The sequence below is a fragment of the Pimephales promelas genome, chromosome 21, assembly GCF_988280905.1.
Source record: "Pimephales promelas chromosome 21, fPimPro1.hap1.1, whole genome shotgun sequence".
In the NCBI taxonomy this organism is placed as follows: Eukaryota; Metazoa; Chordata; class Actinopteri; order Cypriniformes; family Leuciscidae; genus Pimephales; species Pimephales promelas.
In genome coordinates this window covers 22,647,505-22,663,135 of record NC_142789.1, presented here as the reverse complement: position 1 = coordinate 22,663,135, position 15,631 = coordinate 22,647,505, and the positions used below count along the sequence as shown (strand labels likewise).

The window sequence follows — 15,631 nt, the reverse complement described above, 5'->3', positions numbered from 1 at the left end:
TCAGTATTAATAGTAGCCAGTGACCAGCCTGTGGCCAACAACCAGGACAGCCCAGCTACCAGTCTCTGTCCCAATCCAGTGGCCACCAGTCAGCACAAATGTGCTACCAATCTGTGTCCCAGCAGCCTGGATTCCAGCTCTTTCCTATGTCAGAGCAGTCAAGTCATGGGTCTTGTTCCAGTCTTGGTTCCCAACCTCTGGAGCAACCCAGTAATGTATCACTTTCTTCAAGCTATGAGTCTGTGGTGCAATCTGTCCAGCCCATACATGCTTTCAAGATCCTGCAACTCCATACACTCAGGGCGTATTCACACCTGAAAATCCGCACCAAGGTCCGAACCAAAGTTCACGTTTTGATACATTTTATACTTTCAGAAAGTTTTGGTCTGGTTTCACACTGCAATTTAGCGAGTGCACTAAAGAACTTTACGCGACATACGTGCGTCCTGTCGTCATCATCTATGTGGGCTGCATCTTGACATTGATTGGATTAGTAAACGGATGTGCGTCTGACGTCTCGCTACTCAAAAAAGCGTCTGTCTTGAGGAATATTGAGGTTATTGCATCAAGTGAAGTCATACATTATTCTTAATTTAGTATTTGCTTATGAAAAACAACAACGACTTTAAAATAGGTTTGTGCTTTTGGTGTTTTAGAGGGCTTTTGCATTATAAATGCATGCCCTCACATTAAAGTCTGAAGGATGCGAGAGCCAAGACGAGCCAATTGCCAAGACGAGCTAATTTCTTGGTCATTGATACATTTGTTGGTACTGTGTTGAAAATGTGGATTTTTATATAATTTATATAAATTTATAGAAGGATAGAAATTAGATTTTCTTCAAATCTGACAAAAATTAATTAAAGAGATATGTTTGAATGCCATCACTGCACAATACTGAATGATCACCAGCATGGTTAATACTATTTAGTCCACTTTTGCACAGCTTGGAGATGCTGTAATCCCTGTCTCTCTTTCTGTCTTTCTCTCTCTCTCCCTCCCTCCCTCCTTCTCCAGGCTTGTCTTACTCTTTTTTCTCCCCTCTAGACTCTGCCCCATGACCAACTAGCCTGACTTTAATTGGATGACAAGTCTGTCGGCAGCTCAGCCATTGGTGGAGCTTAACAGCTATTATGCTTGTTCAGAAGAGCCTGCACAACAGCAGGGGAGTGAAGGAGCGAAAGAAAAGACGGGAGCGACAGAGGCCGGGGGAAGAGGGGGGCTCATTTAGCCTACGAAAGCAAGGAGGAGTGGAGCGGTTAGTGCGCAGAGTCGGGAACTTGCTGCCTGTGGGAAAGTAAACAGCAGTTCTTGCCGCCCTCTCAGAGGCCTCAGTCCAACAGCAGCAGATAAACAGAGGATGAGGATGTGTTCAAGGAGACAGCTGATTTCATAGCAGGAAGTGCATGGGAGGTTGTTGGGATTAAAGTCACTCTTGGGAGGTGCTGAAGCTTTCCTGTGGTAGTACTACTGAGGACAAAAAGGTGAGTTGTTCTGTTTATTGGTCTATCAATGTGACATTTTCTCTCACACACTAACACTCTTAAGTTTGCTCCCCTTTCATGCAACAAAGGCATGGGGACCATGAAAATGGGTGTTTTCTATAGAGTGGGGGTAGGAGAAGAGAAAGAGGGTGTGCACTCTTCCTTATTTCAGTGGCTCACTGGGGAACAGAGGGGTCTTACAAAACTCACTCAACCCAAAGATACCCTCTCACAGACAGTTAAAGCAATAGATAACCCTGTCATCATTTACTCGCCCTAATGCCGTTCCAAAACTTGTCCTGAAAAACCATAGCGTAGAAACTTTCACATTGAATTAGATGAGACATTTTTAAGTAGAAAAACTGAAATAGTATTTTCCTGTAAAATATACTCCAATAATCTTTGTTTTGTTCACAACTTCAACAATTTTATCACAAAAGATGATATCTTGAAAAATATCAGTTGGGTCGAGTGCTGAGGCAATTTCGATATATATATATATATATATATATATTTCTGTGTTTAACAGAGTACAAGTCAAGTACAGCACAAGTAAATGATAAAGTAAGTACAGTAAATGATAAAATGTTATTTTTTTTAGGGTGAACAATTCCCTTAGCCCAGTGTTATCCAGCAGAACTTCGAATCAACTCTGAGGTGGTAAACACAAACCAGGAATTATTGTCCAACCACATATCTGAATTAGAGATATATTTTTTTTCATGGACTAATTGCTGTGTAAATTCCACAATCACACGTCGTGTAGTACTGAGGGTCGTCACAATCCTGGAACTCCTAATCTGCATCTAGCTGCCAGTCAATACTGACTTCCTTTTGCATTTCCAGAATTAGATGGTTTAAAAATGGGCAGTGTTCCATTTCCCTCCTTTTCTCCCATTGACAGTTCAGCATCATTAGCAGTCCGTGCATGTCCGAGAGAGAGAGCCGCAGTACAAACATACCCTGTCAGTGGTCTCTCCAATCCGAAGGGACACAGCTGGGGCTTTTTGGGCCCTCTGGGATGACAAAGGCCTCCTAGCGGATGTGATACTGAATATTGGGTAGAGGGAGCTCCATCCACATGTTAGCATGTCATAATTTGAAGGACCCTGCCTGGCTCCCTGGGGCATGTGAGCTCCTTAAAAAGTGAAAGGTGTTGTATGAAGACTTTTAGAACACATTACACAACAGCACGAGAGAAATAAAACACTACTGTTTGTTTAGACGGTGAAAGAGGAGCTTGAGCTTTTTATGTGATTCTTTCAATTGATGTAAAGGCAGAATGGAATAGATCTGTGCATGCCAAACCACATCATGCTTTGAAGGTTCAGGATGTGAATGAACAATCTGAGTGAACAATGACCTGTTACATGACTCTCTTTGTTGTTGAGTTTTTATGTTTTGGCATCACTATTACCAGGTGGCCAATGGAATTCCATGCCTTACGTTGACACTACATTTTATTGTGGTGCCCGATCTTTTCCTCTGTATTGTGACATAGATCCAAGTTACAGGCAACAGATTATTGAAAAAGAAACAATTTAGGGAAAGTACTTAGTTCTATGCACAGATTGTCGATTGGATTTTGAGATGTGACCGTTTCTCTCAGAAGTGGAGGCAAATGAACGTGCTTGAACTGGTGGAGTTTAAGCTGACTGAATGATTGGAGAAGTCTTGCACACATCATCACAGAGATGTCTGTCATTTCCACTGGTCCAGTTATGACTTTTTAAATGACAATTCATATTCAGTAATATTATCGATTTAAATGCTCTGACACTATATTGGATAGATAAGAACCCAGACAGCAACATAGAGTCGGCTCACAGATGTGGGCCGGTTTAAGTTGACACAATGTTGCTCTCTGGGAACAAAATTGAGCTGGTACATCGACACTTTTCTCTCTTTCTCTCTCTTTCTACGTTATTCCCGCTTGGAGTCCAGGGTCCGCTTCACACACACAAGATTTGGCACGGGTTTTACGTCGGATGCCCTTCCTCTCACAGCTACATCGACACTGTTATTGAACTGAATTGAAACAACACTAAAAAAAAATGAACAGAATAATGACACTATTATCTTCTGCAGAGCTGATTTAAAGCTGAAACTACATTTATTTCATAATTGATTAAATTTACAACATTTACACTGTTATTTTCCTGTTTATTAATGTACTATATCTGCTTTTAAACAATCTCTGTTGTACAAAACACTATATAAATTAATGTGACTTAATTTAAAAGTATGAGGTCAAACTGTTAATAATATATATATATATATATATATATATATATATTCATGGACACGAATAAATTGTTCACAGCAAGATCTTTAACATGCATTTAGGAAATAGATTCATTTTCATTCCATGTCATCTTTGATGTTAATTTGGAAAAGTGCATTACAGACAACCCCAAGGATGAATAATGCATACTTGGATGTCTGTGGTCTGCAAAATCAGCCATTGCTGAGGTGGCACATTTCAAGGATGTGCGTTTGTTACAATAGAGGACATGTAGAGGTGTGTACACAGCCATTCCACGGTTTAAGTAGAAGTAGGTGCTGTTTCCATGGAACCTGCAATTAAGTAAGAATGCACTGATGTTACTGCAAATACATCCATCCTTTTTTTGTCTGTCAGATAAAATTGAAAAGCAGATTGTGCAACGTAAATATACTTGCAAAAAAAATACATACATACTGTAGCAACACACTTAAAATTTTACACATTTTAAGATTATGCAGTGCATTCATTCATCTTGATGAATCACATATGGCGGTTTAATACCCTGTGGGCAAGGATGACATCATCAATCTGTATCACAGTGCGGCATATTTCTGAGCTGTGTTTAGATAACTCCGACTACTTCATGAGATGGACGCATGGGACACTGATAAGAAGTGGAAAGGGAAGTCTCCTCGTTGTGTTGATTGATACACTGCCCTCGCCATAGTTTTATAAAGCATGAACCGGTAGTTGTCAACTGGTGGGTTGCGACTTAATGAGTTAAAAAAAATAAATATGAATATGCAAGTTGCTTCAATCTAGCTGATATTCTTCTTGAAAATAAATAAATTACAACATATATTCTCTGTAATGTTATGTTGCTGTTAGAAGACGTGTGCATCGTGACACAAAGGGCGCCATATTGGGAATGACACCAGGGGGCAGAAAATATGTATAGATTGTAGGTTTTTCATAATGATCAAGTTGATGTGGAGGTCTTGTATAATATGATGGAGTACATTTGGCTTTTATAGGGTTAAAATTTATCTTTCACTTACTGTAGTTGAAGCTCGGCAAATTAGGCAGATGTAAACATGAGCAGTTACAGTATTTGGGTCCTATTGTAGGCCTAATCATAGCTAAAATGTAAAGGTCAGCATTTCAGTTTTATATTGAATCATTTTACACAGTAAATTATATGTTTATTGTTATTTTAATGTGAAATTAAAATGATACTTTACTTTGAAAATGTGTTGACAACTTCAATATTGTGTAATGTCTTTGGGACTGAAGAGATACATCAAGAGGAAGGGAGCTTTTATCTGAAATGTACATAGAAAAAGTTTATTATAACATCTTGGATGCAACAATTTTCAAGAGAATGAAAGCTTTACATGAACAGACAAACAGCTATAGGCACTATTCTTACAAAGTCCTGGTAAAAAACGCAATGCCCCCCGAGGAACATTTTATTGGTTTCTTTTTCAAAATATTGTAGACTTCTTCATGAGTTCTTACGTGTGTTTTAATATTAATTTAGCCTTTGATGCTTTGCCTAAAGAAATTACGATGAATCTCCAATTGGTCATTTTAACTCGTTGCTAAAACAACTGAGATCTCTTTTAAAGTTTCTCTTCTATGGGACTTCTTCCTGACACATTCCCCCCACATAGAGCACAACTGACATTGGTTTTGGACATCCAAGCTCTGTGTTTTGAGTATTGAGTCAGACTGGCCTTTACTGCGCTGTCAGCATCATGTCAATTGTAATGCTGTATTGCAAGAACAAACCAGTTCGGTCTGCTTTATAAAAATATAAGCAAGCATTTTTTGTGTGTATGAGCTTGATAAATAAATAAATAATTTAAGGTCCTCCATGCAAATGTTCATGATACTGGTGTGTTGAGACCAAGGGGTAAAGGTCTGGCTGTTTTGCTGTAACTACAGCATCTGCAAGCCATTTACTGCCATTCCAAATTAGCTGTATTTTTGCCAAATAAGAATTCCTGAAAGCAACATATATCCGCAAAATTCATTATATTATTGTAAATGTTTTACCAGTGCCTAGTATATTTCCAGGACTAATGAAAGTGTGAAATAAACATATTCACCCATATCTGCTGTCTTGGACATCACAGCTCAGGATAGTCCCTAATGAAGGGGTTGACTGTGCACACTTGTGATGCCATCAGCAAACAACATCGCCATGACATGCATGTTTTGTGGCTCTCATTGGTTGAGATGGCATGTCATAGGCCTACATGTCATAGAGGAATGGATATTGGAGACAGAAAATCCTTTCTCTCCATCAGTGCTTGGTCCCACCATTTCACACATCACATACCACTGACTGACCTTTTGACTTGTGATCTAACAAACAGTCAGGGATTCCTCAGTGATGAATGCATCATGGCACTCTTGTCTGATCACAAGGGTGCCATTGTGTGTGATCTAACATGAAGTGGGTTTGCTGGAGAAACTGTGTTTATGGTCCACTGTAAGGGACAGAAGGACAACAGAATGGGCACGAATAGTGTTTCTGTAAAACATGTTTGGAGTAATGCAGTCTCCATATACGTTTTGTAACTGATTCACTTTTAGAATACTATAGGCAAATGTATCAGAAACCCAGATCTTGACTCAAAGTGAAGATGTGCATCATATACAATACATATAATTAATTTTTGAATATTGAATTTTCAAGTAAGCCTGCCTAATGCCATTAGTGACATATTAAGCATGCTGATGAGGTAAAAAATAACAAAAACAATGTTTCATCCGCAAGTTGACTCAGTATAATCTGCCTGTCTGCAATATCAATGCCCTGCACAGATGAATGGGAAGCAATTGTCCAGGTTATAAAAATAAATATGGTGAAATCTGGCGGCCTTGTCTAATTCCACGTTGCAAAATTAAATCTGGTTTATGAGCTTGTGTTCAATTTGACTGAACAGTTACTGTTTGCATTAAGTGATTGAACTGCTTTGATAAAAAAGGACCAAAACCAAAGTTTTCTAATGCATGAAAAAGAAAATGATGTTCAACAGAATCAAATGCTTTAGAAAAGCTTTCATCTACAATTGTGTCTGAATAATCAATCATATCTAATACTAATCTAACAATTTTAGACATGCGTCCCGATAAAAAAAAAAAAACATTCTGAGATTTTTATCTATAATAGAGTCTTTTACTTTTTTAAGGATGCTTAGCCAAAAATTTAAGTTGAAATTTTGTAATCATTTTTAAGAAGACATTTAGGTGCAAATTGTCAAGAAAAAGTATGGAAACTAACCTTGTTTGGAAACTAACGTAAAATCAATACAGGACTGAAAAGAGCCTAATTTATTTTGCCATGTATATGATATTTTAGAAGGACATTTTTCCCTCCATATATCCAGAAGTTCAAAGCGGTCCATAAATCCTTTTTAAAACACAAAGCACTATTAAAACCTGTAGTAGACTGTGGAGGTTGAATGCTGAAATACATTTCAATTTTTATAATTAAATCAAGTAACACTAATGAGTTGACTGGCTTGCAAAAGCTTTAAATAACGTAAGCATTTATTTCAATATAATCAAATTCAAAGTTATAATAACTCATATTGCATTGTTATTTGACTTTCTACATACTCTACCACATTTCCATTTTCACAAGTTTAAGCTCCCTACACAAAACACTGTAGCACTCATAATGAAACAAGTGCTTTTTGTGGTACTGACTATGTGGGGCTGATGGCATTTGAACTCTCTCTTCTCTCCTACCACCCACCACCCAGTCTCAGGCTTGAGCTGAACCCAGTACGGTCTGTGAAATTTGTTCAGTGTAAATTTTTCCATTTGTTATATGTTTCCAGAAGCAATATACAGTATGCTTAAGGAAAATTTGACAGATACATAACTAATCAATGCAGAACAGATACACCAACAAAAACGATAACTGAGTGCTTTCGATAATTTGTTTGATATGCATTTAAAATGAATGCGGAAATCATTGAGGTGCTCATTTTATGTTGAGTGATAACTCACCACCTCTGTCAAATAATGAGGCCTTGTGCAGCCACACTTTGCACAGTCCATGCAACAGTTCTGGATTTCATTTGTATCATTCCTCAATCATAAGTAACTTTGCATAACATTTGGTAAATGAATAAATGACTGGACTTTGTACCACATTCAGTCAGTAATGAGATGCTGCCTCAAAATTTATATAGCATGATGTACAGAATAACACTTGACCCTTGTTTTGCAGAGCCTATGTCCAAAGGTTCATCTAACCAGCAGCTGGAGGAGGATGTGGAGAACGAAGATCAGAGAGAGAAATTTGGATTTGAAGATGATATTGAAAAGGGCAAGACTGCCTCTGGAGATGAGACATCAGGCAAATGCAGTGAGCTTAAGATACATTCAAGCAAATGGAATGAAACTCAGGAAAAACATGCAGATCTATCTCAGGCCATCACTACAGTTTCCCCTGCTGGTCGAGAGTGTACCAGTTCTCATAGCACTAGTAAGTTTGTTTTTTCAGTCATTACTACACATCTTAAATATTCACCGCAGAACTTGTTTGTTACTGTGAATTAAAGTGATAGTTCACCCAAAACGGTGAACCCCATGATTTACTCACCCCCAAACAATTCTAGGTGTATATGACTTTCTTCTTTCAGACGTATAGAATCTGAGTTGTCTTGGATCTTGCAAGCTTTTTAACGGCAGTGAATGGAAAATTCGAGTTTGAAGCCCAAAAAAGTGCATACATCCATTATATAAGTACTCCATACGGAGTTAAGGGCTTCTGAAGTGAAGCCTAGACAAGTCAACTTATGCCAAAAGAATAACCCTTGACACAATGTATAAAATAAGATGTAGGCCTCCAATGGTTCAAACAAATAGGGCTGGGCAACAAACTCATGCTCCTCTTACTTATCTCTTTAAAAATTACTAGGGTTTTGTTTTATCCACTGCATTTCCACATTCATCAATACATTATGGATGCACTTTTTTGGGCTTCAAAGTCTCATTTCCCATTCATTGCAATTATAAAGCTGGGAAGACCCAGGATATTTGTATATATAACTGCAATTGAAAAAAGAAAATTTTTTACACTTAGGATGACTTGAGTAAATAAATCATGGGGTCATTTTCATTTTTGGGTAAATTCTTTGAGTTTGAAAAAAATACTGCAATGATTTGTCATAGATGGCCTACAATTTTAGGACATAAACCTGTTCAGTGTAAAGGTTATGCCAATTAAACTAGTTGACTTTGCAAGATTACATTTTCCCCCACCTTTTAATTTCTTTTCAGATTTGTCAACCACCAACAAAAGGTAAGTTACAAAATTAGTCTTTTGTAAAAAAAAATAATAAAAAAAAAAAACCACACACAACTAGCATTTGCTTATATTTTAATTTATTAAAACATCAGCCAAAAACAGGAAACAGCAAACAAGTAAAAAAAATAAAAATAAATAGACAACTGTTACAACAACATGAACCTGTGACCTACGTTGAGCAGATCCATGATCATTTTGACCTTTGACAGACTGGTAATTCCACTGTGCTGAAAACTAAAGTCCAGGTTGTACTGACTGCAACGCAGAATCAGCTGGACTGCTCCAGCGCTTGGGAACTTGATCTAGATACAGATTGGGAACTCTATTGCCCAGGCATTGAAGAGGCCTGGAATCCAGGCTCTGAAACATGCTGGTGCAGATGCCTCAAAGGCTGACCACTGGGCTGAGATACAAAATCATAACTGGATGATCCAGGCTTAGGAGGCAAGAAGCTTGGATGCACTAGGGCCCTGTTGCTAGGCTGGTCAGGCAGCTGAGGTGGTCTGAAAACAGACTGGAATGTGGACTGCAGTGGTCTGGGAGGAAATTGGTTGATGGGTGGCACCATAGACTTGTAGGTAGGCTCCCCAGGCTTCACTGGGCCCAGGTAACTGGGCTTTTTAACAGACTCTGTATGTCGAGTTAAGTATGGAGAACTAGGTCTGGATTGAGGTTGATACCTAGTCTGTCCTGGTTGGGCTGCAAGCTGGTAACTGGGCTGTGATTCAAGCTGTTGGCATGAATAAAGCTTGGACCCAATCTGAAAAAGTTGCCCCCCTTGAGATGTCATTGGCTTTAAAACAGTTTGGCCACTCTCCTGGACAACAGAATGGTAGCTGGCTTGTTCTGGTTGTTGGTCAGCAGGCTGGGCCACAGATTGGTTGCTGGCTTGTTCTGGTGGCAGCCCACTGGACTGACCCAAAGACTGGTCGCCAGCTTGAGTTAGTTGTTCGTCAGCAGGCTGGAAGCAGAATCGTTCTGGCTGTGGAACACTGGGCTGATCCACAAACTGTTTGCCAGCTTGTGAATGTTGGAGCCCACTAGGCTGGAAACTAGCTTGTTCTGTACCGGGCTGGCTCACAGATGGGTAGCTGGCTTGTTCTGGTTGTGGCACACTGGGCTGGAAACTAGCTTCTTCTGTTTGTGGCCCACTGGGCTGGCTCACAGATGGGAAGCTAGTTTGTACTGGTTTCAATTCATTGGTCTGTTCCACGGACTGGTAGCTGGCTTGTTCTGGTTGCAGCCCACTGATCTGGTCCACAGGCTGGTGGCTGGCTTGTTCTGTCTCACTGGGGTGGCTCACAGGCTGGTAGCTGGCTTGTTCTGTCTCACTGGGCTGGCTCACAGACTGGTAGCTGGCTTGTACTGGTTGTTGGACAATAGGCTGGGCCACAAATTGGTAGCTGGCTTGTATTGGTTGGAGCCCACTGGGCTGGCTCACAGATGGGTAGCTGGCTTGTTCTGGCTCACTGGGCTGGCTCACAGGCTGGTAGCTGGCCTGTTCTGGGTGTTGCTCACTGGGCTGACCCACTGGTGGGTAGCTGGTCTGTGCAGGTTGTTGGACACTAGGCTGGGCTACAGACTGGTAGCTGGCTTGTTCTGGTTGCAACCCACTGATCTGGTCCACAGGCTGGTAGCTGGCTTGTTGGTTATTGGGCTGAACTACAGAGCTAAAACTAGGTTTCTGGAGTGGCCTGGTACCAGAAAAGACCAGAGAGCCAAATTGATATCTACTTTTTTTGGGCTTGAGAGTCAAGCCACTGGGCTGAGTTTCAGATGGATAGCTGGCTTGTTCAGGTTGTGGCCCACTGGGCCGTGTCACAGGCTCGTAGCTTGTTTGTTCTGGTTGTTGCTGACTGGGTGGACTCACAGGCTGGTAGCTGGCTTGTTCTGTCTGTGGCCCACTGGGCTGGTAGCTGGCTTGTTCTGTCTGTGGCCCACTGGGTTGGCTCACTTGTTCTGGTCCACTGGGCTGGCTCACTTGTGCTGGTTGTGGCCCATTGAGCCGTCTCACAGGCTGGTAGCTTGCTTGTTGGTTATTGGACTGCACTACTGAGCTAAAACTAGGTTTCTGGAGTGGCCTGGTACCGGAAAATACCAGGGAGCCAAATTGAAATGTATTTTTTGGGGGCTTGAAGAGGGTCAATCCACTGGGCTGAGTTCCAGACTGGTAGATGGTTTGTACTGGTTGGAGCCCACTGGGCTGGAAACTAACTTGTTCAGTTTGTGGCCCACTGGGCTGACCCAAAGATGGGTAGCTAGTCTGTGCAAGTTGTTGGAAACTGGGCTGGGCCACAGACTGGTAGCTGGTTTGTTCTTGTGGCCCACTGGGCTGGTAGCTGGCTTGGCCTGACACACTGGTCTTGCTCACAGGCTGGTAGATGGCTTGTTCTGTTTGTTGCCCACTGGGCCGGCTCATAGGCTGGTAGCTGGCTTGTTGGTTACTGGGCTGACCTACATAGCCAAAACTAGGTTTCTGGAGTGGCCTGGTACCAGAAGCGGCCAGGGAGCCAAATTGAAATCTACCTTTTTGGCGCTTGAGAGTTAAGCCGCTGGGCTGAGCTCCAGATAGATAGCTGGCTTGTTCAGGTTGTGGCCCACTGGGGTGTCTCACAGGCTTGTAGCTTGCTTGTTCTGGTTGTTGCCCACTGGGATGGTTCCCAGGCTGGTAGCTGGCTTGTTCTGTCTGCGGCCCACTGGGTTGGCTCATTTGTTCTGGTCCACTGGGCTGGCTCACTAGTTCTGGCCCATTGGGCTGGCTCACAGGCTGATAGCTTGCCTGTTGGTTATTGGACTGAACTACAGAGCTAAAACTTGGTTTCAGTAGTGGCCTGGCACCGGAAAATACCAGGGAGCCAAATTGAAACGTATTTTTGGGGGGCTTGAAGAGGGTCAATCCACTGGGCTGAGTTCCAGACTGGTAGCTGGCTTGTACTGGTTGGAGCCCACTGGGCTGGAAACTAGCTTGTTCGGTTTGTGGCCAGCTGGGCTGACCCACAGATGGGTAGCTGGTCTGTGCAGTTTGTTGGACACTTGGCTGGGCCACAGACTGGTAGCTGGCTTGTTCTGGTTGCAGCCCACTGATCTGGTCTACAGGCTGGTTTCTGGTTTGTTCTTGTGGCCCACTGGGCTGATAGCTGGCTTGTACAGACTCACTGGGCTTGCTCACAGGCTGGTAGCTGCCTTGTTCTGGTTGTTGCCTACTGGGCCAGCTCATAGGCTCGTAGCTGGCTTGTTGGTTATTGGGCTGACCTACAGAAGTAAAACTAGGTTTCTGGAGTGGCCTGGTATGAGAAGCGGCCAGGGAGCCAAATCGAAATCTACCTTTTTGGGGCTTGAGAGTTAAGCCACTGGGCTGAGCTCCAGATAGATAGCTGGCTTGTTCAGGTTGTGGCCCACTGGGCTGTCTCACAGGCTTGTAGCTTGCTTGTTCTGGTTGTCCACTGGGATGGCTCCCAGGCTGGTAGCTGGCTTGTTCTGTCTGCGGCCCACTGGGTTGGCTCATTTGTTCTGGTCCACTGGGCTGGCTCACAGGCTGATAGCTTGCTTGTTGGTTATTGGACTGAACTACAGAGCTAAAACTTGGTTTCAGTAGTGGCCTGGTACCGGAAAATACCAGGGAGCCAAATTGAAACGCATTTTTGGGGGGCTTGAAGAGGGTCAATCCACTGGGCTGAGTTCCAGACTGGTAACTGGCTTGGACTGGTGGGAGCCCACTGGGCTGGAAACTAGCTTGTTCGGTTTGTGGCCCACTGGGCTGATCCACAGATGGGTAGCTGGTCTGTGCAGGTTGTTGGACACTTGGCTGGGCCACAGACTGGTAGCTGGCTTGTTCTGGTTGCAGCCCACTGATCTGGTCCACAGGCTGGTTGCTGGTCTGTTCTTGTGGCCCACTGGGCTGATAGCTTGCTTGTACAGACTCACTGGGCTTGCTCACAGGCTGGTAGCTGCCTTGTTCTGGTTGTTGCCTACTGGGCCAGCTCATAGGCTCGTAGCTGGGTTGTTGGTTATTGGGCTGACCTACAGAACTAAAACTAGGTTTCTGGAGTGGCCTGGTATCAGAAGCGGCCAGGGAGCCAAATTGAAATCTACCTTTTTGGGGCTTGAGAGTTAAGCCAATGGGCTGAGCTCCAGAGAGATAGCTGGCTTGTTCAGGTTGTGGCCCACTGGGCTGTCTCACAGGCTTGTAGCTTGCTTGTTCTGGTTGTTGCCCACTGGGATGGCTCCCAGGCTGGTAGCTGGCTTGTTCTGTCTGCGGCCCACTGGGTTGGCTCATTTGTTCTGGTCCACTGGGCTGGTTAACTAGTTCTGGTTGTGGCCCATTGAGCTGGCTCAGAGGCTGATAGTTTGCTTGTTGGTTATTGGACTGAACTACAGAGCTAAAACTAGGTTTCTGGAGTGGCCTGGTATGAGAAGCGGCCAGGGAGCCAAATTGAAATCTACCTTTCTGGGGCTTGAGAGTTAAGCCACTGGGCTGAGCTCCAGATAGATAGCTGGCTTGTTCAGGTTGTGACCCACTGGGCTCTCTCACAGGCTTGTTGCTTGCTTGTTCTGGTTGTTGCCCACTGGGATGGCCCCCAGGCTGGTAGCTGGCTTGTTCTGTCTGCGGCCCACTGGGTTGGCTCATTTGTTCTGGTCCACTGGGCTGGCTCACTAGTTCTGGCACATTGGGCTGGCTCACAGGTTGATAGCTAGCTTGTTGGTTATTGGACTGAACTACAGAGCTAAAACTTGGTTTCAGTAGTGGCCTGGTACCAGAAAAAACAAGGGAGCCAAATTGAAACGCATTTTGGGGGGGCTTGAAGAGGGTCAATCCACTGGGCTGAGTTCCAGACTGGTAGGTGGCTTGTACTGGTTGGAGACCACTGGGCTGGGAACTAGCTTGTTCGGTTTGTGGCCCACTGGGCTGACCCACAGATGGGTAGCTGGTCTGTGCAGTTTGTTGGACACTTGGCTGGGCCACAGACTGGTAGCTGGCTTGTTCTGGTTGCAGCCCACTGATCTGGTCTACAGGCTTGTTGCTGGTTTGTTCTTGTGGCCCACTGGGCTGATAGCTTGCTTGTACAGACTCACTGGGCTTGGTCACAGGCTGGTAGCTGCCTTGTTCTGGTTGTTGCCTACTGGGCCAGCTCATAGGCTGATAGTTTGCTTGATTATTGGACTGAACTACAGAGCTAAAACTAGGTTTCTGGAGTGGCCTGGTATGAGAAGCGGCCAGGGAGGCAAATCGAAATCTACCTTTTTGGGGCTTGAGAGTTAAGCCACTGGGCAGAGCTCCAGATAGATAGCTTGCTTGTTCAGGTTGTGGTCCACTGGGCTGTCTCACAGGCTCGTAGCTTGCTTGTTCTGGTTGTTGCCCACTGGGATGGCTCCCAGGCTGGTAGCTGGCTTGCTCTGTCTGCGGCCCACTGGGTTGGCTCATTTGTTCTGGTCCACTGGGCTGGCTCACTAGTTCTGGTTGTGGTCCATTGGGCTGGCTTACAGGCTGATAGCTTGCTTGTTGGTTATTCGACTGAACTACAGAGCTAAAACTAGGTTTCTGGAGTGGCCTGGTATCAGGAAAGACCATGGAGCCAAATTGAAATCTACCTTTTTTGGGCTTGAAGAAGGTCCCAAACTGGTAACCAGATTGTGTTGGTTGTTGGACACTAGGCTGGGCCACACTCTGGCAGTTGACTTGTGCTGGTTGTTGGACACTGGGCTGGTCCACAGACTGGTAGCTGGCTTGTCCTGAGTGATGGACACTGGGCTGGGAGATAGCCTGCACTAGCTGTTGAATGATGGGCTTTGCCATTCGCTCATTGCTGGTTTGCAGTGGAATTTGGGAAACTACCTGTACTGGCTTGGGAACAGAATCATTGCTTTGCTGCAATGGCATCATCCCCATACTCACTGCACTACCCATAGAGCCATTAACAAGACGCCCACTTACAGCGGAAGCAAATTGAGATCCCAGACTCTGGCTTCTATCGTCAGAATCAGGTTTTCCACTGGTCACTGGACTACCTGAAGAGCCAATCCAAGAACTATGACTTCCAGTCCCATGTCCTCCCTTAACTGCAGTACTATAAAGGTTCTTGAAACGCAGGGGCCTGATTTGTCCTACAATATTTGGGTTATACCAGCTGTAGAAACTTTGTAGCTTAACATCTGCTTCAGGGCTATAAAATCCAGGATGGCCTACATTGGTTCTAGAGCTAGATCCATAAACTAAAAAAACAATAAAAAGACAAAAGGCATCATTAAAATAGGACTGACAATTAACTTGCTTAATTCAACTGGATAAACTTACCAATCACAAAACTGCCATGAAAAAGGCTTAAGATGGCCAAAGAAAATCTGAAACAAAAATATATTTTAGTGACTGGTAGAAAAAGGAACTAACAAACAGATTTAGTAAATCAAAACAACTTACTTTAATATTTGCATAGTGGTATCACGCCTATCCAGCCAAAACCATCAACTGCTTTCAACCCACCAACTACAAAAAGAAGAAAAGCTTTTAATCAACTAAAAAGGAATTCTTCTTAAATTGTTTTTTTTATAGTTCCTGACTCACCAATCACAGTGTAATAGTTTGTTGTCTAA

The 15,631-nt window shown here is 43.3% G+C and overlaps 2 protein-coding genes across 5 annotated transcripts in view; one reads left to right on the top strand and one right to left on the bottom strand.

Annotated features, from left to right (window-relative positions):
• arhgef10la (Rho guanine nucleotide exchange factor 10 like a) overlaps positions 1-15,631 on the top strand; it is a 110,910-nt gene that overhangs the window by 2,925 nt on the left and 92,354 nt on the right. For 2 of the 4 annotated variants that reach the window (XM_089125165.1, XM_089125166.1), the window contains exons 2-4: positions 1,048-1,484; positions 7,961-8,218; positions 9,016-9,037. In XM_089125165.1, the coding sequence (XP_088981291.1) occupies positions 7,966-8,218; positions 9,016-9,037 (275 nt within the window). In that variant the 5' untranslated portion in view covers positions 1,048-1,484; positions 7,961-7,965. Of the gene's footprint in view, positions 1-1,017; positions 1,485-7,960; positions 8,219-9,015; positions 9,038-15,631 lie in introns of all 4 variants that reach the window. The other 2 variants (XM_089125167.1, XM_089125164.1) reach the window with 1 other exon arrangement.
• Positions 9,104-15,570, bottom strand: LOC148970466 (uncharacterized). Its single transcript, XM_089125163.1, has 3 exons — positions 15,459-15,570; positions 15,336-15,382; positions 9,104-15,253 (listed from the first exon to the last, which is right to left on the bottom strand). Exons 1-3 carry the CDS (start codon positions 15,470-15,472, stop codon positions 9,366-9,368), a joined length of 5,949 nt encoding a protein of 1,982 aa, XP_088981289.1. The 5' UTR covers positions 15,473-15,570; the 3' UTR covers positions 9,104-9,365.